Source organism: Heterocephalus glaber, unplaced genomic scaffold (genome assembly GCF_053883595.1).
Source record: "Heterocephalus glaber isolate CG9 unplaced genomic scaffold, H.glaber_assembly_v1.0 deba00000122, whole genome shotgun sequence".
NCBI lineage: Eukaryota > Metazoa > Chordata > Mammalia > Rodentia > Bathyergidae > Heterocephalus > Heterocephalus glaber.
This window is the reverse complement of record NW_028258138.1, coordinates 11,458,002-11,482,182: the sequence shown is the minus strand read 5'-3', so window position 1 is coordinate 11,482,182 and position 24,181 is coordinate 11,458,002. Positions and strand designations below refer to the sequence as shown.

Below are 24,181 nucleotides of genomic sequence, written 5' to 3'. Positions count from 1 at the left end.
ACTGCATTTGTATTCCTGTGCCTGGCTTACTTCATTTAATGTAATAAATAGCCTTTAGGATTGTGTTAGTCCTCTTTGTTGCTGTGACAAATTACCTGATACAAACAACTTAAAAGGAGAAAAGGTTTTTTGCTTGTTTGTTTGTTTGTTTGTTTTTGAGACAGTGTCCCACTATGTATTCCAGGCTTGTCTTGAACTTACTGTGTAGCCCAGGCTGGCCTTCAACTCACGGTGATCCTCCTGCCTCAGCCCCTGGAATGCTGGGATCACAGGTGTGTGCCATGATGCCTGGCAGGAAAGATTTATTTTATCTGTATCCTGTATTTATTGCAACACTATTTATAGTAGCTAAGATATGGAGTCAGCCTAGGTGTTTAATCACAGATGAATGGATAAAGAAAATGTAGTATATGTGCATGATGGGATACTATTCAGCATAGAAAAGAGTGAAATTCTCTCATTTGTGACAACATGGATGAGCCTGGAGGATTTTATGGTAAATGAAATAAGTCTTATACCTCTGTGAAGCCCCTTTGCCCAAGAAAAGACTCTTTTTCATCCATCTAGGGGCTGTTCCCTTTTTCTTCCCTTTTGTCTCCAGCTATGGATTAAAACTGAATTTCAAGTTTACTTGCCATGGGGAGGAACTCTTCAGATTGAGCAACTAAAGGAAAATCCTCCCACTTCCGTCTCCTCCCTACATTGGTTCATCAGGTCAGGGACCACAGATACCAAATGGAACACTCGCTTCTCTCCCCATCCACCATTTTTCTGTCCACACCTTCCTTCCCATAGGGCAAATCAGACACTTTAGAGAGTCAGGTGTTTTGCCTTTAGGTTGAAGCCTGAGTGAATACTGTGCTTTTCACCTAAATCACAGGGAGGCTGAATGATGGAGCTAGTGTTCAGGATGGGGAGACCTGCCATTGTCTCTTTTTGAAAAAGCATGTTGTAATACACTGACACTGAAACCTCATGAATAAATTAACTCTTCCTCTCTTATTCAAGAAGTTGTCTCTCAATTTTGTGGTCTCATCCAAGTGCAGTGGTGCATACTTGTAATTCTTACTACATGGGAGGCTGAGGCAGGAGGACTGTGACTTTGAGGCCAGCCTAGGCCTCATAGCAAGACCCTGCCTCAGAAGCAAGAGTAAAACAAACAAAATATCAAAGAACAGAAACTCAAATCAATTGTGTGATCTCCTGGGATCATATGTGGCCTCTTTGGTTGTTGCTGAGGAGCTGAGCAGAGGGTCCAGGTGGCCTGCCATGTGGAAAGAACTCAGGTAATAACTGCAGGTGGCTAAAGATGCTTGTAGTGAACAGGCTGAGTGAGGGATTTGGTGGTAGCCCCAGCATTCTTGGTACTATTCTCGGAGGAAAGGGAAAATATCTACAAGATATTTAACAAAAATTAATAGACTTGTTTAGAGTAGTTTTAGGTTTAAATAATTGCATAGAAACTGCAGAGAGTTCCCTCATACTTTCCTTCTACCCTGTGTTCTCCTTGGTTAGTGTAGTTATTTATTTCAATTGATGAATCAATAGGGATATATTAATCTTCCCCAAGGTCAGTAGTTTACACTAAGGTTCATTCTGTGATGTGCATTTTTATGGGTTTTGACATATGAATGGTGTTCTACAGCCACCAGTTCACAATTGTAACAAATAATTTCAAACCCTAGAAATCCTGTGCGTCTGTCCACTTCTTCATCCCATTTCCCCCACTTCCAGCTTCTGGCAGCCACTCATCTTTCTATTGTGTCCTCCTTTCTTCTTCTTGTGGAACGTTCCAGTATAACACAGTTTGTTTCTCCATTTTCCTACTCAAGAACATCTTGGGTGCTTCCAGTTAGGGGAAATTATGAATAAAGCTGCTATAAACATTTGTGTCCACACGTTTTCCACTCATTAGAGTAAATACTGCCTTCCCTGCAGTATGCAATCTGCAAGGAATTAGTTCTAGGACCTCCCATGGACAGCACTCCCCACAGGTGTCCCTTATATAAAATGGCCCATGTAGCCTATGCAAATTCTTCCATATACCTTAAATCATCTCTAGATTACTTATAATACCTAACCCACTGCAGATGCTATTAAATACTTGCTGTGCAGTACTGTGTAATGACAAAGAAAAAAGTTCTGTACAGATGAAATTTTCCTGCATGAATAGTTTTGATCTGAGCTTGGTTGAATTTGAGGATGCAGAACCCACAGATAACAGAGGGCTGACTGTACCTAGGTGAAAGTGACTTTTAAAAATTAAACTTTTTTTTTTGGTACCAGGGATCGAACTTGGGTCCTTGCGCTTGCAGGGCAGGCGGCGAAACCACTGAGCTAAATCCCCGGCCCTTAAAAATTAAACTTTAATTAGATCTAGTGACATAGACCTGTAATGCTAGCACATGGGAGGCTAAGGCAGGATTGCCATGAGTTCGAGGCCAGCCTGAGCTACATAGTGAGAGTGTCTCAAAAAACCCAAGCCCCAACAAAATTAGACTTTAGAGACTTTTTCCCTGAAGCATGAGAGGGAAAGCAGTCCTCCCCTTCTTTCAGATATATTTTAAAAGACAAAGCAGGAGGAAATAAAGAAAGCCAAAAGAGACTGAATGGCTCTTTCATTTGGCAGTGTGAAGTATACTGATCACATGCACAGAGACTAATGTAGTGGAACTTTCCGTTAACCAATAATGGAACCTTAAAACAGATTGTTACCACTGAGATCTTTCAGTGACCTGGACAAAAAGCTAATATATGGGCAAACACCTCCAGTCGACTAAGCTTGTTCTATCCATTTTTCGTAAGTGTTGGGGGTTGCTTGCTTTGGGATGCAGTGGGTGGGAAGATGGTGGCTTTTGAACTTATTTTTCTCATTTTTCCTAATAATTGTATTTTTATACTCCCTCCCCTGGTTTTATGACATTTCCCCGATTTCAAAAGTAGATTTTTTTCTGTTGCATTTTCTCTTATTTTCAGTCTTTCATTTATATCATTTTCCTAATCATTTGTTCTCTAGGCTTTTGTGGCCCTAGAATCACACTGTTTTAGTTTTATTATTCTTGGCAATTGCTTTATTTTACCATGCCTTTTTCATCTGTTTTTCTCAAAAATATTTGTTCTGAACCAAATTTCTCTTTAACGACTTAGTGTGACTTCTATTCTTCCCAGGCAAAGAGGCTTAGTTTCACTTGAAACAAACTGTGGCCTTGTGTTAGATTTAAATAGTGCTACTGCTATATAATCAGTTTTTACAGACTCACAGTTTGGGCTGTTGCTGGCAGTGTTTTGTGTGTGTATGTGCATGTGTTTTGAAATTATGCCATATGTTTGAATAGAAGTCAGGCTTATATGATGTCTTAATTATCTTCAGAAAAGAGTTGAGTGAGCCTTAAAGAGTGAGTCCTCGCAAATCTTTCATGTTACGGAGGCACAATTTCAGTTGCTTTATTTTCAACAACAAAATATGAATTGGAGAAGATACATTCACATTGTGTTGGTCAGCTTTTTGTTCCTGGGCCAAGATATCTGACAGTGGTTTCAGCCAATGGTTGGTTGGGTCCAAGGCAAAAATGTGCTGAAAGGATATGGTACAGGGAAGGGGCTCAACTCATGGTATTGGAGAAGCAGAGAGCAGGAGAAGCGCCCCGAGAAGGGACTAGGGCCACGTATCATCTCCAAAGTCACACCTGCATAACTCACTTCCTCCAACGGAGCCCTTCCTCCCATAGCCTATTCTGCTATGGAGTCATTAATGGTTAATCCATTAGGAAGGTTGGTGGTTTCGCAATCTAATCACCTCCCCAGGAGTCTCGTAATCCAATGAAGCGGACAGTCAAGATTAACCAGCACACATTAACCTTGACTTGACTCTACAGGTCACCCGAGATGTCTAGAATTTGGCAGAAAGGAACCAAAGCCACTTTATGTGGCTTTAATCACAATTTCTAGAACTATGGCCTCACAGTTGCAACAATTTCAGAGAATGAAAACAATTCACCGAGGGTTAGAGAGATTTTAAATGGGCGCTTATGGTTTGGAATAAGATTCCTAGCAAGTGTATCACATATAGATTCAAAAAGTGCTCATCACAAACCATAGCCCAGTGGACAGATTGCGTCCCCCTGGAAATGTTGTATAGTAACTCAAAGAACCATCTTGGTTCTGCCTTAATGCATTTGAATAAAATTTTTCATGAAATGTGAAGGCGTGGAAACATTTCTAAAATGAATTAGGCCAACATTTTAGTATATGGTCTTACATAGGATGATGATGCAGCTTTACAGATATGTGACAATCACTTGATAATTCTATTTCATTTCTAAATATTATATATCTGTATTTTTCCAAAACCTCATTTCTAAGGGGCAAGGTCTTCCTATTGGAAAAAGAGGTGGGGGCCACCTTATCTTTGGGACTACTTTATATCAGACTTACGCGATGCCTTTTAAAGGCAGACATCGTTTTGAAGTGAACTGTGTACTGTTCCATTTGAACTGATTGTGAGAGCATTAGATGGGGAGTATCCATTTCCCTTTCCCAGCTGCACGTTTTGGCGCAGGTCTACCTTTGCATCCCAGTGTCTAGCCCAAAGGCTACCAACAGCCCGCCCTGGATACTTCGTAGAGCTTGCCATTTGACTCCTTAGTTCTTCTTCCTGCCCGGAAATCTCACCCTGGAGCGTTCCCGCGAGAACAGCCTCCCTGGTTTTCCCTGCCTCCAGCGGTTCCTTTCCAGTCCACTGTGAATGGCCCTTTCCCAGTTGCATGCGGTCCGTGGTCTTGTTTCTCCCATTCTCTCTCTGAATAATCTTGTGTCCTCTCAAAGCCTCAGCTTCTACCTATAGTGCATTTGAAAACTGGTACTTGGCAGGCCACATTTTGCCTGGAAGGTTGGCCCACATAGTGTTGTTATTGTTTTAAATGTCAGTTTGCTATCAGCATTTAAAAATTGAGACAAAATCCAGATATCTGGCTTCTCTTGTGAAACAGGATGGACGAGACCAAGCTTTGAAGCAACTGGGACACTGCTAAAAAGCAAATGGGACACTGCTGTCCTATTTACCCCAGGTAGTCCTGGCAAAAGTACTTTCCTGTTGTTTCTAGACATTGATATGGTATATCAGTTCCATTTTTTTTTTTAATCACAATTATGCTGTTCAGTTCCCTACAATGGAGACAAGAAGAAAAAGAGCATATATATTGTCCATCTCTCTATTCAAATGTAGGAAAATAAAAGCCTGACCAAGAAAAGAGTGTTTCAAAACAATGGACGAGATTTAAAAAAAAAAAATGTATATTAAACAGAAGAGAGAATATTCTTACCTAATTAATATTCAAGGCGTGTCTAAGTTGACAGGCTATCAAGATGCAGGGTTTCTAATTGTGGACCCAGATGACTTTGATGACCACATATATTCTTTTGCCCACATGTGTATTTTTGCCCAGATATATATTTTGTGTCTGAAATTCTAAGTGATCTCTTTGGCAAACTAGACTTTTTGTTTGCTGAGTATGTGGGATGTGGGGAGCGGTGGTAACAATGGGACACGTTTTCTCCCCGCAAGGAGCTTATAATTGACTAACAGACACCACAGCCACCTCACACTCAGTGTGACTCTGACTGCTTTGCTCCCTTCCATTACCTTTTGTCGCTTCAGTATCGGTCATTGTTATCACCTTTTGTCTGATTAACAATCTTCATTTTATCTGTAAACTCCACTTCCTTTGGCCATGTCAGGTTAACATATACTTGAGCACAACACCAAGAATGATGGCTGTGACATCTCTGGAATCTATTATTATGCCCCTGATAATATCCACTTGCTCAAGAAATTAATATATCATCACCTGCCAATTTGTCACTACACTTGAGCTCCAACATGGAGGTCATAGAACTGATAAATTCACTTCCAGTTTTTTGGAATTGCTTCCCCAAATCTGCTCCTGATGCTGGTTGATGTTGCTCACAGTGTCACAAACCCTCGGCCACACTTGCATCCCTTTCTTGCTCAGACAGCCCCTGTTTTTCATGGTGTGTTCTACTTTCTTCTAACCTCTGCCCTTTAACTTCCAGTTCCAGTGTGGGTCCCACAGCTGGAAACTTTTCAGGATTTCTTCTGCACTCTTGCTTAGTCTTCTCTGAAATCCTTTGTTAGCTTTTATAGTTGATGATAATTAATTCCATCATGTCTTATAAATATTTACTTAATGGTTGAGTGAGTTTTAGCAAAAAGCTTTATGGGTTGGTGAAAAGTGGCTCTAAAGCAGTTCATTTCCTTTTAGAAGCAAAATGTCATGCCGCTGTTTCAAGTGCTTATCTGAAATGTTATGTGGTTTTGTTTATTTCAGAGACTTGAAGATAGAAAATTTGCTACTAGATGAAGACAATAATATCAAGCTGATTGGTATGACCCCTTTTTTTTTTTTAAGCAAGATTATCTTTTAAGTGTTGTGTTGTCAGTTCTCAACCTTAAAAATTATCCCTGGTCTATATCAAATCAAACTTCTAGGTTACCTTCTTTTGTGTCTAATATTCAATAATAGTTTTGAAAATGAAAGCTAATTTTAGCAGTAATTTAATAGCTTACTTAAATAATAATTTAAACATAATTAGAAAGGTGAAAATGCCATAACTTGATTAGGAAATGAATTTGATAGCTCCAAATAAGTATTTGTTTGTAACATGTTTCTTTGGATTAAACTTCAGCTTCTCCTTAAGTTCAAATGGAAGTGATATTTAGTTAGATTAACAAGATCATTGCTTAAAAATAGTGGAAAATAATTTGGCTCAGAAATGCTGCTTATAGCTTCTGTTTATTTTTATTCTACTCTTCAGCGAATTTATGGATGTCCAAAATAAGGAAGAATAGAACTTGCCTTCTCTTTTTAATACAGTCTTCACCCCAGTCCCATGATATAATGGTGGTGCCCATAGAGGGATCATTAGAATCTGTACAATTAGGAGGCTCCAGAGTAGTGTAATTCATCATTGGTTCATAATCCAGAACCCTTAAGTGAATTCACTTCATGGCTCCTTCTCTGAAAGAATTCAGATGGTTTTGTTGGTTTTGTTTTGGTGATATAGTTGCTCTTGGTCATTGTTTTTCTGCTCCAATATTAAATAGCACTTTTATTCTTCTCTTTTCTCTATTTTCTCACACCAACTATGAGAAATTTCTTCTATGTCAATGGCTTGGAAAGAAGTTATCTTAGCAGAAAAAGAGAAGAATCAATAGGACTTTGGGAGTTTAACTCTTGTACCCAAGAAGGAGCTTTTGCTAAGCAACTGTTGAAAATCATCTCAAGACTCTTCAAAACATATCATTCAGATGACTTACTAGGTACCTTGGAATCACAGCTGGCATCCAGCACAGGCCAGGCTCAAAGGTGTAGGGTGTCCAGGCCCTGTGCTAGAGGACCAAGCAGCCTTGATACATGGTGATGGATACACCCAGCATTAGAAGATTAGCATTTAAAAGGAAACTAATTTTTTTTCTCCCAAAAGCATTTTAAAGAATCTATTCTTAGTAGATTCTTAGATCATTCAAAGGACTTTCTTTTGGTTACGTTGTTTTACCATTTCATGTTAGTTGCTGGAGGACCGTTGCCTGATCTTGGGCCTGAAAGAAGGAGTGTCCTGATGGGGAGTAAGGAATGGAGAATTTTTAAAAAGATTTCCTGGCAGGGTGGAACAGTTATTTGTGTTTTACAGGTGACTGGGTTAGAGTTGTCCTAACAGCACAGATTATAGGAAAACAGGCTTGATAAAGGCTGGTTACACATTACAGTAAAGGTAGGGTGTCATGTAGACAAAGCTAGTAAGTCAAGCAGAGAACAGTGTATGTAGGTTAGTAGTTTCCAAATTTCCAGCAGGCACTGCTCATACTGTTTATATTCTCTTTTGCCATACTTTTCTGCCTTGGTTTTTGTTCTCTCTTCTTTCTCCTTGAGTAATAGCCCCATATGACCATTTATTAAATTATTCTGTGGAGTGAGTAATGTTGAAAAGCACAGACTTTTTTGTTGATTTGAAGTTTGCTCAGAAGATTCTGGAAGAACCAGTCACTGTAAAGAGCAGGTGCATTTGTAAGTAGATCACAGATTGGCCGAATAATAAATCTTTTTAGAGGAGATGTTGTACAAGTAATATGAAGAAATTAATACATAAAGTAAAGCCTGTAGTTCCCCTCGTGCTGAGTTTGATGGTTGGTTTTTGGAGACCAGGAACTATATTATTCACATCCCTCAGAGTCATCACCTCTCAGCTGGCAGCCTCTGGACTGGCACTTAAATAGGTATTCCCAGTCATCAGGACTGTAAAAGATGAAATTACAACACATATAATTTTGCAAACCTTATTTGGCGTTGAGATCCTAGAAGTCGACAATAGTCCTGAACAAAAATGGTTCAGAGGCCTTGCCCACCACATAGATTATATGTATATCTAGAGAAAAAGAAGTGACATACAGAAAACAGGAATGAGCTACAGTAAGCATAATTGGTTCCAGCTCAGAACCATTTTATATGAACAAGGTTTGAACAGTCAACTGCTTCTGATTGGCTGAGACTCAGCTCTTTGTTACAACAGTAAGTTACACTCTGTTACACATCAGGTTACATTACAGTTCACCATGTATGGTGGAGTGTTTAGGCCAAACTTAAAACATGTACAGAGACAGCTTTAGGCCAAACTTAATTCAATTTAACAGAACAAAATAGGCCCAGTCTATTGGCAAATGACCAGATGTTAGGAGCCAAGATTGCTAGAACAAAATTGCTAGAACAGCTCTCATTTTTCTCATGACCAGCTAAAGCTAAGGAGCCCTAGCTTACACCTATAAATAAAAGAGATGTTAGGCCACCTCAGGAAGCAACTGGGAATTACATTTTGTTTAGCAAAATCTGTATTTCCTTGATTTCTAGGGAAGGAGACTAAGCGTCTTATGTGTTTTCTCGTGTTGAGTTGGGCAATGTGGATCAAAGGTCTACATTACCAGTCTTTTTGTAACTTGAAAGGCCTTTGAACCTCGTTTTCTGCAAAGGAATTACCTAGTTGTTTTTCAAAGGTGATTATAGCTGGTATCATTTCTTCTTAATAGTTTCTCTTTCTTTGAAAGAATTTGGTATAAATAATTCTACTTAAGCTGCATTTCACATTCACTAGAATTACCAGGAGTAAGGTTTGATTTAATCAGGATGTTTTACTGTCTTCAAAAAAAAGCAATCTCATGTTTGGTAAATTTAGTATAATCTTAAAAAGGAAGAGCCACAGCTTAGAATGATTTTGTATATGTTCCAAAGCAGCATACACTTGGGTGTTCTTTTGAGATTCATTTTGCAGCTCTCAGAAAAACTGAGTGATAATTAGCTTATGTATTTACCAAATCTAATTGAGGCAGACCTATGTGACATTACTGGGAGGCAAACTTCTCTCTCGTTTCACGATTCTAATTATAGGCATATGTGTAAAATTTTAATAATCACAATTACAAATGTGAAACATGCTGGTTATTTCTTCACAGTGTATTTTAAATCAAATCCTTTTGGCTACATCAGCACAAGTCATTTAAAATGCAGATTCTATTTCCCCCTCTCCCCAAACCACTGTTAATTTATCTTCTTAAAACTGGGCTTAAGATAAGGCCATACTCTGTTCTCCAATTTACCAGGAACAATGGAGAGTGATCTGGTCTCTTATCTCTTCTTTCCCTGCCTCTCTTGAGAGACCCAGGTCAGGGGAGCTGAAGGAGGGAATTGAATGAGGTGGCCTTTTGCTGTTCTGGAATCTTGCTGACATGAGGAGCAGAGTCTTTGACTTTTATCTTAGAAAAGTAGAGATACAGTTTCTAGGGCTCCTATGAGACTAGGCCTTTAATATGGCAGATCATGAAGGTTTCCTTTAAAAATTTCACTCCCAATAATACTATACTGTCATCTTTGTTCTATGATGCTGACTTTCCACTTTCCCGTAGTAGGTGCTCTTAGCAATGAAACAATCTTCCAATGTTAAACATGATAGGATATTTTTTTCCTTATAAAAATACCTCTCTCTTTGGCTTAAATGATCCTGCATCTAAGACACTGGAGTTTGAAGACAGAGTCCCTCAGGCCCTTTATAACAAATAACCCCTCCTATGATGAGGGCCCAGTGACCAAAGGACTTCTCTGTAGGGTACATGGAGTCTGCTGCAAAAGGAAAGGAAATGGGCAGACACTGAGGGTAGGGATGGAGAGAGAAAGGGAGTACAGGAAGATAGGAGGAGGCAGGATAAGAGGGAAAAGAAAATTGTCAAAACACATAAAAGTCAAGTGTTCAAACATGCAGCTTTCCCGTTTGGTTGGTTTGCCAATCTTTATTGTATGCTCTCTTTCTCCAGAGTCTGAGCCAAAGAGTTTGGGTAATTTTCAGTGTTTAAAGAGATTTTAGACCTCTCCTTGGATAGGGTTTTCTTTAGAAAAGCTGTTTCATGGCATAGCTTAATCCGGGGACTGTCTGGAAACTTCTCGCTGTGTCATTTTGAGCCATCAGGTGTGGACAACTCTGTGGGCTCCCAGCTCTCCCCATACTGAGCTTTCCTGCAGCTCTGCAGGTGGAGACACGTTAGTGTGAAGTGAGAAAGTAATGAAACTAGACATAAATAGTGCACGTTGAGAAAGTACCAGGGTTTTGTTCCAGACTTGGAGCCAATCTCTAACCAAGCTCTGTAACCTGGGAGTCTTCTTTCTTGGGGTTAGAATCATAATATTTACACTGAAGTTCAAAGGATGAACTGTGATTGTCATTCTGAGATTAACAAAGATCGAGGAAAGATACCAGGAGGGCACAACACTAACAGCTCTCTAATTGCCCAGCAGCTGCAATATCTTTAAGATCAAAAGTAAACACAGCAGAAAAGCTGTAATAGATCCAGAAGAGCTGTAGATCATCGGGCTTTTCTTCCCAGGGCCTTCATCTTCCAGGAACAAAGCAACGCCATGAGGTCACTGAGTCTGGTTGGCATCACCAGCCTCCCTGCGTTGTTTTTTCAGCCAACTTGCAGGATTGCCTAAATTGTTCAGTATATTTTTCCCTCTTCAAGTTTCCATATGTGCTGCATACATTTGGGAGGGATTTTTTTTTAAAGATTTTAATGAAATGCAAACATTCTGCCAAAGAAGTCTGCTGTAAATGGCTGGATCGCGTGTCACGGAGAGTGACCCCAGCCACCAGCCAGAGAAAGGTCAATCTTCCTTCACCTTTCCCCCGCTGGGAAGCCAGACCGCTGCCTCCAAGCCTGTCTGCTCGTTCTCCCTTCCTGCCTTAGTCCTCGAAAGCACAGCCGCTCTTTCCCTGAACGACTCATTTACAAGGTTTGATGGAAATATGTTTTGGTTCAACATGCTGTTAGCTCTAGCTGGATTTTACAGTGAGGATTGATGTAAAATGTTCCAGTTAGGCAAGGGAACCACCACCTGACATTCTTTTGTCTTGAGACTCATATCCAGAGGTTATGGTTTGCAGCTGCTGGATTTCCTTTTGGATGCTAAATTATGTGTTAGCCTGAGAGAATGTTTCCTTTCCTGCTGCACCCCCAGCCCCTTTCCTGTCCCTCTTCATTCCTGCAGTTTTCTAATCTGGAGTCCATTTGTCCTCTCCTCTTTGCAGACTTTGGGTTGAGCAACTGTGCAGGGATCCTGGGTTACTCCGACCCGTTCAGCACACAGTGTGGCAGCCCCGCCTATGCTGCGCCTGAACTGCTCGCCAGAAAGAAATACGGCCCCAAAATTGATGTCTGGTCCATGTAAGTTATTGAGCTTATAAAAGTCGATGTTCCCTCCTGCTGTCTCCACTGCTCCTTCCTTATGAAATAATTCTTCTGTGTTTGATAAGCATGTATTAGGGTAGGCTCTGGAACAGATCATCATCAGTGATTCGCCGGAGCCTGGCTTTCCTTCTCTCTTCTGCACAACTGTCATAATCGTTTCTGCGGAAACTGTCAGAATGGCCTTTACCTAGACTCATTCGGGTACTGGGAAGAGAAGAAAGCCAAGCCCTGCCCTCACAGACCTCACATTCTGGTTACAGGACCCACTCGGATCCCTGCTTAAGATCTCGCTGTGGGCTTCTGTACCATCCGTGTGGAACTCACCTTGTGTCCGCCCATCTCCTGCCTCTCTGCACCTCGCCACGTCTTCTGCCCGTGATTCTTCAGACATACTGGCCGCCCTTTCACCTTGCTCGCCTCTGGGCTGTGCACCTGCTATTTCCTTTGCCTGGAATGCTGTTCCCTGCTCTGCAGATGGCCCACCCAACCCCACATTCCTGCTGAAATGCCACTCAGAGCCTCTGCATCCCCTGCCAGAGGATCCCATCTGCTGTCCTTGCCTTTTCACTTCCCCTTTGGCACCTGTCACGGTCTGCCATTGTCCTATTTGTAAATCCCTTCATTCTCGCTCTTCTCAGTGGGAAGAAACCATGTTGGAAAAGTTGGGAAACTTGTTTGTGTTAAATATAAAGCAGAATTTCTGCATAAATGAACAAAAAGGACCATGGGAGCCTGAGCTATCAAGAGACCCTCCAAAGTGGTATTATGTGATCATGGTGACCTAGAAGGCAAGAGATGTTGATGGCCAAAGGGAAACAGAGATTGGCAGGTTGGAGAGCAGGTGACAGTGTACTCCTGAGGTCCTGCTCTTATGGGGATGGGAAATACTGTGTTGACCCCAGTTGTCATAGTGATGAGGCTCAGCCTGGGGACGAGGACCTTTTCCAGACCATGTCAGATGAAGCAGGTGTCTCCTCCAAATCTAGAATTCGAGGGCTGGAGATTTAGCTCAGTGGTTTCGCTGCCTGCTGCGCAAGCGCAAGGACCCGAGTTCGATCCCCGGTACCAAAAAAAAAAAAAAAAAAAAGACATAGAATTCGAGTAGGAGGAAGAAGCGATGGGGTTGTTGGAGCTGCAGGGACCCCTAGGCTATGTCTCCTGACAAGTGTCACAGCCTTCTCTATGCCCAGGATGGGATTTCTGTCCCTCACTGCTCACCGTGACATGGAAGCAAATCAGCTGTCTGGAGAGATGGCAAATGGAGAGTAGAAGCACAAGTTGTGAAAAGGTTGGATTTTGTTCTTGCTCCTTCTGCCAAGTCACTAGACCTGGGACAAGAATTCATATCTTCCATTTCTCAGTTTCAGACTTCATGATTAAAGTCAAGTTTCCTGGGCCTCAGTGAGGGCTCTTTCTGGCCCACTTGGCCTGTCACCACTTGCTCTGACTCTGTCTACTAAGCAGAAGCAGTGACTACACCTAGAAAGAATGGCAGGTGGCATCAGGAAGGAGGGATGGAGCGGATGCCTGGACACCCCAGATGCTGTCGTCTCTCTTGCCTGCCCCATCCTGGTTCTGGTATGGCTAGCTTCCACCTGAAGCAGCCGGGCTTTTCTGTGCTAACCTCCACTTAATTGCATTTTCCCCCCAAAAAGGTGATTTACAGATGCAGGTGCTCTGCAAAGCTCCAATGAGGCCATGTTCTTAATCCTGGTGAAAGAAAGTAATGGATGCAAAAGCCTTTGATAAATAGCAAAATGCTATGTGGACACAGGTCTTTCAGATCATGGTGGCTCAGCCCTGGAGCTCATTGGGAAGGAGACACAGAAGAAAAGCACGAAGTATGTAGAAATTCATTCACATGATGGTGGAAAAATCCCTTAGTGCACAAGACTTTTCCAGGTGCATCTGTGTCACATTTGCTGATCTCTCCTTGGCCAAAGTCAGTTGGATGGCCAAGCTTTGAGGCAGGAGGAAAGACCTTACTCTTTATGGGGGTATGGCCACGAAACTGCATCATTTAAAATTTTTTTGCACTGTAGCACACTCAGCTACTATGATGGACTGAGTTGTGTTCCTACCCTGTAACTCATATATCGTAGCCCTCACCCTCAGTGTGATGACATTTGGAGACGGGACTTTAGGTGGTAATTAGATTTAGATGAAGTCATGAGGGAGGTGCCCCATGATAGAATTAGTGTCACACTTGTACTCTCTCTGTGCCGTGTGAGGGCACAGCAAAAAGGAGGCCCTCTGTATACCATGAAGAGCGTTCTTACTGGAGCACAATTATGCTAGCCCCCTAACTTTGGACATCCATCCCCCAGAACTGTAAGAAAATAAATACCTGTTGTGTGAGCTGTCCAGTCTTTGGCACTTTGTTACACTAACCTTTATTAATCAGCTTTTCATCATTACCACAAAATACCCGAGATGATGAGTTAAATGACTTATTTTGGCTTACCATGATGGGTTGCCCCATGGCTTTGGACTTGTGGTGATGCAGCCCATCACGGTGGGACCACGTAGTCGAGCAAAACTGCTCATATCACAAGCCAAAGAGTAAAGTGAAAAAGAGGAAGAGGCTGGAGTCCCACAATCCCCCTCAAGGTCATGCTGTCGATGACCTATAGCCCTCCCCGAGGTCCCACCTCCTAATGGCTCTACCACCTCCCCAAAGTGCCCGCCTGGCAACCAGCCCTCTAGCATGTGAACCTTTAGGGGGCACTTGTCAGACCATAGCACAGCCCAACCAAGATGTCTACTCACCTACAAGTTTATCCGTGAATAGATCCAGTGAGTGGGGTGGAGTCAAAGAGGTAAGGACAGCTGCACAGGGAGGTTAAGAAGGCAGTAGAGGAAATTTAATCTGTTCCCGAGGGGTGGGTAGAATTGGCCAGATAGGAGGTGGGAAGCTTTCCAGGCAGAGGGCACAGTGGGTGCAAAGGCCAGGGAGTGTGGAATATCTGATTATCATTGCTCTTAATCTTGACAAAAACATAAGACTTCTTAGCCTTCTTGAAGAAATTATTTTCCACTGCTTTGGGGTATTGTGTCTGAGATACAGGTTATGTGTCTGTTTGGTGCCCGCGGCATTGCTGGCAGAGTTGGAAATGGAAAACCCAAAGAGAATTTAATTTAAAAAGCTGCTTAAGATGAGAGTGAAAATGGAACCCATTTTTTCTCTGGGTTAGACACACTTATTATAAAATGTCTTCTTTTTTTTATTGCTCTGCAACAACCCCAGAATATAAAGTTCACTTCCAAAATCAGAAGTAAACTCCCCTCTCCAGAAGTCTGACAGGGACTTGCTCCGAGACTTCTGAGACTGACTGAAGAAGAAAACCAACCTGTCATTCCAGGAGGCCTTAGAAGCTCTTCTCTACACATAGGATCCCTGAGCCACTCCTCCCGTGAGGCAGGAATTATCAATACAAGTGGAAACGTTGGCTCTTTCTTGGGGAGTTTCCATTATTTTCAGGACGTTAAAAAATTCATAAAACCATTCACTTCTTTCCTTTGGCTCAGATGCTTGAAATACATGTATATATGGCTCCAGTGAACTTTGAGATTTTGGATACAAAAGCAAAATGTTCATCCTTATGCATCAAACTTTTATTACTGCCCATCCATTTTTCCCCAGAACGGCATGTATGCTAATTTAAAAAAACTTTAACGCAGATGTACCTTTGAATTGAAAAGAATCAAAATTAATTTTGTTTTCAGAATATTACAGTGCTCATTGGAGAATTCCAGCAAGTCTCCAAGGGTAAGAAAAATGGACATTATGAGCTTTGTCTCCAAAGGATGGAGAACGTAATATTTTTTCCATCAGAGTTGTTCTTTGCTCTCGTGGGAGTTGTAGGATGGGTGAAGCATTTGTGTGAAAATCGGTGTCTAGTGGAGAGTTGTACACAGCACATGCAGGCCACCTTCCTAGGTCACTGCATCTGTGTTCACTTAATGAGAAAAATATCTCTGTCGGTCTACAGTGTCTTTGGTAGACAAGTTGGCTGAAAGACGCCTTCTTGTTTCCAGTTCTCCTGTCTTCATATAGCACTAGGTGTTTAGGAGGGGAAGTGGAAGAATTTGTTCTATGCCTCAGACTCAGTGTTTTGTAAAACTACTACCAGATACCATGAGCTACTGTCAGGGATCAGACATAGAAGAACTGTCTCTTCATTCACAACTCTTCAATATGAAGACTGGCAGGGGAAGTGGAAAGAAGAGACAAATGTTCCTTTTGGAAAGTTCAGGGCTTTGGCTTTTAAAAAGGAGCTTCCTTTAGCTTCTGATATTTTTAAGCTATAAAATCTAAGAGGTTTTTCTTTTTTGTATCCAGCATGTGCATTGCAAATAGAAGAGGGGAGGAGGAAAAGAAAAGGAACAAACATTTTAAAGGCCACAAGAAAATAATTTCTAACTACACACAGACCATTCAGTGGAGCAGGTTTGAAGATTGAGATTTTTCTAAATGGATGGATCTATTCCTATTCTACTTTCAAGACTTTAAATTACAAGTTGTATTACTGAAAGTTGACACTGAAAGATGGAAGGATATTGCTTTCAGGTGGAGAGTTATTTTGATTTTTTTCAAGGCAGTTCTTGGAGAATTATGCAGAAGAAAGGTATGACTTCAAAGGTCATCTTAGCTGCACATCGGCATAAACTAGGGGTTTCTGAGGCTCCCATCACGTGGCCCATGAGGACAGGGCATCTGATTTTCCACCTGCCAGTGGAGAGCTGTTACTTGCTTTGTTGAACGTTGGTAGTTTCTGGTGACTTTTTTTTTTTTGTACTGGGAATTGAACTTGGGACCTTGTGCTTGCGTGGCAGGTGCCAGAACCACTGAGCTAAATCCCTAGCCCTCTGGTGACTTTTCTAGGGAGCAGTGACTCTGTCTCTCCACTCTGGGATGGCAGGTGGGTCCCCGGCTTTTCTTCCAGGGATGTTTTTATGTATCAGACTAAATGTCAGGACCACCATTTGGCATTAAAAAAAATTTTTTTTTATTAAATTCTTTTATTGGTACATTGTAGGTATACAACACAATTACATTTCTCATTGGGAATTGTACCTTTACATGATGCATCTTGGTTCTTATTTTTTCCCCATTCTTAGCCCTCCCTTCACCCCCTCCACCCTTCCCTATTTACAAAGACTCTATTTCCATTTTTTCCATTTCTCAGCATTTTTCCTTTTCCTTCTTTCCTGTCCCCGCCCCTCCCACTACCCCTACCCCTTTGGACCTTTTCTTCCTATTTTGCATTATCGATTATTCATTCTAATCATTGGTACATTTTAGGTATACAATATAATGACATTCATCATTGGAAATTTGCACCTTTACATAGTCTCTCTTGGTTCTTATTTTTCACCCTTGCCCAGCCCTCCCTTCAACCCCTCCAGTCCTCCCTATTTACAAAGATTTTGTTCCTATTTTTCTATTTTCTCATATTAATCCCATTCCCTTCTATCCTTTTGCCTAGCCCTCCCACTTCCTTCCCCTTTGCCCCTTTTCTTCCTATTTCACATTACCTATTATACATTTTAGTCCTTATTTACACTTTCAGTTTCTCACACCAGAGAAACTATTTGGTATTTATATATGTGTGTCCTATTTATTTCACTTAAGAGTATTGCCTAAATGTGCATCCACTTGGGTATAAATGTCTCTAATTTCTCATTTTTGATGGCTGAGTAGTACTCCATTTTATAAAAAAACCACATTTTCTTGATCCAGTCTCCAGTTGATGGGCATTTGAGCTGTTTCCAAGTTTTAGCTATTACAAACTGCTATGAACATGGATGCACATATATCACTGTGGTATGATTCTTTTAATTCTTTGGGGAAGATCCCCAGCAGTGGAATAGCTGGGTCAAATGGGACTTCCAGCCCTAGTTCTTTGAGGTATCTCCATACTGATTTCCACAGTGGTTGCACCAGTCTACACTCCCACCAGCAGTGGAGCAGGGTTCCTCTTTCCCCACAGCCCTGCCAGCATTTGTTATTGGTTGATTTCATGATAGCAGCCATTCTTTCTGGAGTGAAGTGGAATCTCAGTGTTGTTTTCATTTGCATCTCTCCAGTGACCAGTGATGTTGAACATTTTTTCATTTTTTCATTTTTCATTTTTTCATTTTTTCATTTTTTCATGTATTTATTTGCTATTTCTACTTCTTTGAGAAATGTCTGTTCATTTCAGATGCCCATTTTCAGATTGGGTCTTTAGATTTGGGAGGTCTGATCTTTTTAAGTCCTTTATAGATTCGAGATAGTAGACCTTTGTCTGAGGAAGAGCAGGTGAAGATTTTTTCCCACATTGTGGGTTGTCTCTTCACACTGCTGGTGGCTTCTCTTGCTGTGCAAAAGCCTTTTAATAAGAAGGGATCCCACTTGTTGATTGTTTGTGCCAGTTCATGGGCAACTGAGGTTTTGTTCATAAAATCTTTTCCTACACCAATGTCTTCAAGGGTTCTACCTAACCTCTGTTCCAACTGGTTCAGAGTTTCTATTTTAATACTGAGATCTTTAATCCATCTATTTGTGACAGTGGGGTATTGAGGTCCCTCACTACAATTGTATTAGTGCATATATGACTTTTAGTGTCCGTTATTATTTGTTTTCTATAGTTGGGCGCACTAGTGTTTGGTGCATATATATTTATGATTGTCATCTCTTCCTCTCGGATTCTTCCCTTTACAAGGATGTAGTGTCCTTCTTTGTCTCTTAATCAGTGTTGGTTTGAAATCTACTTGATCTGCAAAGAGGATAGCTACTCCTGCTTTTTTCGGGTTCCTGTCACATGGAGTATTGTTTTCCATCCTTTAACTTTCGGTCTATGAGTTTCCTTTTGAATGAAGTGTGTTTCTTGTATGCAGCATATTGTTGGATTTTGCTTCTTGACCCATTCTGTCAGTCTATTTCTTTTGATTGGTGAATTGAGACCATTAACATTGATGGTTATAACTGAAACGTATTGACTTGTCATTGCCATGACTTTTTCTTTTTGTTGGGTTCTCCCCCTTTACATTTAATTTCTTATCATGACAGATGGTTTCATTCTGCTTTGCTTCCTGGGGTTGTGATCCTCAATGTCTGCTCCTAGGCTATTGTGTAAAATTCTCTGGAGTGCTGGTTTGGTATTCATGAAGTTCCTAAGGTACTGTTTGTCATGAAAGTATCTTATTTCCCCATCCGTTTTGAAAGATAGTTTTGCAGGGTACATCAGTCTGGGCTGGAAGCTGTTTTCTTTTAGGGCTTGGAGTTATGTTACTCCAAGCTCTTCTTGCCTTGCTGGTTTGTGTTGAGAAGTCTGCTGTGATTCTGATGGGCTTTCCTTTGTATGTGATTGGTTTCTTTTCTCTAACTGCTTGTAGAACTTTGTTCTTCTGTTGTGTTTCTGGAATCTTAACAATTATATGCCTATGTGTAGATTTTTTTTGATCAAGGCTATTTGGAGTCCTATATGCCTCACTTATCTGTATGTCAAGTTCTTTTCCCCTGCTTGGGAAGTTTTCTGCCATTATTTCTGTGAAGAGATTTTTTATGTCATCTACACTCTCTCCTGTTTCTTCATTGACTCCAATCAGTCTTATGTTATTCTTTGCATCATCTAGCAGCTGCTGGATTGATTTCTCATGTTCCCTCATAATTTTGAAGCAATTTTTCATTTCCTGGTCACTAATTGCAATCTTATCTTCTATATCTGAAATTCTGTCCTCACATTGGCTCATTCTGCTGTGTAGACTTTCAATGGAGTTTTTCATGTCCTGGAAATCTATTTGCATCTGTTTTATGGATTCCATTTGTTTCTTATGTTGGGATTCCATCATGTTCCTGAGCTCCTCTCTAGATTTATTAATCATGTCTTGCACTAGGGGCACAATTTCTCCTGTTATCTGTGAAATTATTTCTGATTTCATTTTTTCCAGATCCCCTTTTGTTGCCAGTTCAGTGGGTCCAGGTGGTTGAGTATCAGAGGATTCCATCTCATTTCCCTTTGGGGTTGCTGTAGGTGATCTGGAAGTCTGGTTTTGAGACTTATTTACATGTTTTCTCATTTCAACTGGGGTCAGGGCTGTTGGTGCCTGCTGGGATTACCTCCTCTGAGCTGGAGAGGTGTTACAGGGGCCGGGAGCAGCAGTAGGGATGGTGGCCCAAAAGCTCTTTCCTGTGGACTGGGAGCAGTGGGAAGGATGGTGGCCGGGAAGCCCCTTCCTCTGGCCCCAGAGCAGGGGGATGGCAGCTCAGCAGCCCCTACTCTGGGCCGGGAGCGGTGGGAGGGATGGTGGCCTGGAAGCCCCTTCCTCTGGGCCAGGAGCAGCGGGACAGAAGGTGGGCCAAAAGCCCTTTCCTCTGGGCTGGGAGCATCAGGAGGGATGGTGGCTGGGAAGCCCCTTCCTCTGGACCAGGAGCAGTGGGAAGGCGGCTCAGAAGCCCCTACCTCTGGGCCGGGAGCAGCGGGACTCAGTACCGTGGTCTGGTGGTCCGGTGTCCTCTGTGTCTTTGTAGTATGGAACCAGGTGGCTATACAGAGGAGTGGGGGTGGGGGTCCAGGGATTGTGTCGGGGCGCGGGCTGATTCTGCATGTTCCACGCGACTCGGGACCCAGTAGGGCATGCACAGACCTGCCTGTCTGCAGCGGGCTGATTCGATGTCTTCTGCACGACTCCGGACCTCCATAGGGCATGCGCAGACCTGCCTGTCTGCAGCGGGCTGATAGATTCTGGAAGTGTCAGTCCATAGTCAGATGACTGCAAAGCAGGGTATCAAGCCAGAGGGGTAACAGTGAGGAGTCTGAGCACCAAACGGGAGCAGAAGGTCCTCGCAAGACTTCTTCGTGGTGGAGAGAATCTTCTTTCCCAGTGAAGGACCATTTGGCTTTTGACTTAATTCCCAAGATTCCACATACACTTCCAGGGACCGTTTCCTCTTTCAGCTGCCCTTCTGTGTCATTCTTTCTTTTGACACTAGTGTATTCCACAGTGGTTAAGATCCTTTGAGTTTTTCTCCACCCAACAATAAGTCACCATTATTTCTTTCCACTTGCAAAAATGGTAATTTTTTTGCTTGTTTTTCTTGTTGCTCTCCCTCTCACCTGTCTATAAATGCTCTTTCTTTAAAACTAGCTTTGATTTTTAGGGGTCTTGCATGTGCCGTAGGAAAAATAAGAAGCCCTGGGACAATATTTCAAAAGACCCATAAGGAAATTCTGAACATGTTTCAAAACTTTTCGTAATTCTATGGGATTATGGAGGTTTATAGACTGCATTCCACTTTTTCCCCTTGGTATTCTTGCATACTTGTGAAATGTCAAAGGGACTAGATCTCTTTTTATCCAGATATTAAACATGTATGAAAACTCTAGGGGAGAGGAATTAAAATACCCAATCTGGTTTCCCTTTGAAATTCTCCTAGGCCTATCTGACTACCAATGTAGGTTTCCATTATTATTTTGCAATAGAGCACAGGTGTAATTGCAGCTCTTTACCTGTTAAGTTTTTTAATGAAACGTAAGATCACATTTATTGCATACTTAACTGATGCCAGGCACAGCATTCAGCTCTTCCTCCAGCTTCATTCATTTGACTCTCATACGACCTGAGAGGTAGGCAGCTTTATTATCCATATTTTATAGATAAAAGGCCCTGGGGTGAGAGCTAGGTTCTGTATAAGGATTTGTGACTGTTTTTGTTGAAGATTAACTCCTCCAAGAGAGCTGTAATTCTGGAGTCCATTTGATAAAACAACCAAGAGTTTCTGTAGAAAGCGCCTGCTGGATCGTGGTTGGACCACAGAGTGCAGTGGTGCCCTCTTTAACAAAAGCCTCTGTTGCCTTTATCTGTGGTCCAAGCCAGAGGTTGAAGAGAACAAAGACCAATGGAACATGCTGTGACTTGAGACTTTGGTCATCTTTTGAAGCAGATAAATGATAAGAGGGCAAACACTTTGGTCTCCAGGTCTCCTTAAAGAAAGAAACTTTCATGAAAGAGCTGGTCCTCTTGTTCCGTCCATTCGCCAAACTCCTCAAGTTGGAGTTCCTCACCATTACAGAGGTATCCTACTTCCTGGGTGCATTCTGCACTGTTTGATGTTCCCCTCCAGTGACATGAAGCCATGTGTCCCCAAAGATGAAAGGGAACATAAAAAGGCCAGACAGCAGTAGTCTTCAAATTGAGTGTTCTATGCTCTCCTTTTAAAGGAAGAACATTCTTGATAACTTCCACGTTGACTTAGATTATTTTTACTTAAATGTTACTTTATAAGTGCATGGACTCAGAATTAAACTGTTTAAATTTACACCTTGTACAATTAAAGACCCAAATCAACTTGAAAATTAAATATGACTGAGACTAAAGATCTCCAAAATATTCCAACTAAGCACGTTTTAATATAATGCAGTGGCTGATGTTTAGTGGGACCTGAGCTGCCTGAGCACAGTCTAAGTGCAGTTATCCCTGTCGGGCACAGGTTCTTTGAGTCTGTCAGACCCGTTTTGGTATAACTTAATTCTCCCACTTTTCGTCCTTCCAAACTCGGACGTGGACCAGGAGCACCCAAGGGCTTGTTAAAGCACAGATCTCAGGGACCTAAGGTTCTGATTTACTGAATCTGAATTGGGGCCTAGGAATGCACATTTGCAATGAGTTTTCAGGCAGTGCTGATGTTGCTGAGCACACTTTGGGAACCACTGCCCTATTCCAGTTATCCAGAGACTTTCCACAGATTCAAGCTAAGAAGCATTCCTGACAAATTAAGTCTACTTCTGCTCCTCTCTCATTAACCTCTGACAATAAAAGTGATTTTCTTAGGAAAAATTGTGTATTGGCCAACTCCAGTGTGAAAGTAGGCATTGAAATCGAGTCTGTGTATGGTGCAGGGGGTCCTTAATTATGTGGTGGTCATCTGGATGTCCTGGTTCCAGTCTGTAAAAGATTTTTATGTGTTTGTTTTTTTTGTTTTTTTTTACATAATCAGAAAGAAAATCAGCCCCTGGGAATGCATCCATGTACCTCGCTCTGAGAAACACCGTGTGAGGTGGGGGCACTATAAACCACTTACACGTCTGTAACCTCTGCTACCCAGGAGGCTGAGGCAGGAGCACAACAATTTTGAGCCCAGGCTGGGCAACTTAGCAACCTAGTGAGACCATGTCTTTAAAAAGTAGGGGAGGGGCCCTGAGGATGTAGCTCAATGTGAAGACTCCTGGTTCAATCTCTAGTACCACAAAAAGTTAATTAATAAATAAATAAATAGAGTTTAACTCACTATGAGTGAGTTATACTTTTCTTAAGTTTTATTTTTAAAACTTTTTGCAGTACTGGGGATGGAAGACATATTGTGTAAGTACCAGGACTTTTAGTCTTGGGTTTGAATGTTAGAGATAAGATGAAGTACACAGAAGAAAGCATGGATAGAATCCTTTCATCGCCCCCTCCTCGTGCTTACTTCAGTCAAATTCTGTTGAAGAATCAGTTCTTTGTTACAGAGCATGAAAACTTTGGCACTAATTAACTACATGAACCAGCTGGTGTATTTTCAGGGCAGAGAGCCCGGTTGTTGAGCCTCCAAACCATATTACATGAAGCACAGGCAAAGGGCCTGGGGCAGGGAGGTCCTGATTCCAGTTTTCAATATGTAAAGTGCTCACCGTGGAAAAGCAACCAGTCTGTTGGAGAGCCAATGCACAGAAGATGTAGACTTTGGCTGAGTAGTGGGAAGCCCTTCCTCAGGCCTGGAGTTGGCTAGATGGGCAGGCTACCTTAGGGAGGTTGGGGACAGCTTGCCTTGGAGGTTCCTGTGGTCCCCAGCCACCTGGTGGGATGTGCCAGGGGATTTCCATCCACTCAAGCCATGTGAGCAAGGCCTCTTTTTAAATAGAAATTTCACAGTTTTGAGGCTGTTTTAGCTTTCCCTCTGATCAGTCTCCCCAAATTCTCTGAAGCAAAGATGTTTGGTTCTACCTTAAATATGTCTAAATGCAGCATTGCATAGTAGGTTCCCAGGTCCCCCAAGCTGTCTCCTCAGCCCCCTCCATTTTGTCTCCCTCTCCACCGTTGGTTCAGCTTCCCACATCTGCAACTTGGCACGATCCCTCGGAATGTCTCTGGTGGTTATTTGCTGTCCTTCCATTGCACACTATGACTTTCTGTCCGACTCAAAGACCAACACCCTGCATCTGCTGCTGCACTCTGCTGCTCCCATTCTGAGCCCCTTGATCCACTCATAGGAGATGACAACTTCCCAAGTATTTGGCCATAGAACTTCGTTCTCTTCCCGTCTCTTCTTAGCCCGGGAATGTGTTCCACTAGATGCACACCAAGAATCACTGCTCTGAACAGCTAGGCACATGCCTTGCTTATTCTTGTCTCCTT

General features: G+C 42.0%; 1 protein-coding gene across 2 annotated transcripts in view; it reads left to right on the top strand.

Annotated features, from left to right (window-relative positions):
- The window catches only part of Hunk (hormonally up-regulated Neu-associated kinase), a 112,407-nt gene that overhangs the window by 51,078 nt on the left and 37,148 nt on the right, over positions 1-24,181 (top strand). For both annotated transcript variants that reach the window (XM_004842280.3, XM_087213164.1), the window contains exons 3-4: positions 6,348-6,403; positions 11,644-11,779. In XM_004842280.3, the coding sequence (XP_004842337.2) occupies positions 6,348-6,403; positions 11,644-11,779 (192 nt within the window). The remainder of the gene's footprint in view (positions 1-6,347; positions 6,404-11,643; positions 11,780-24,181) is intronic.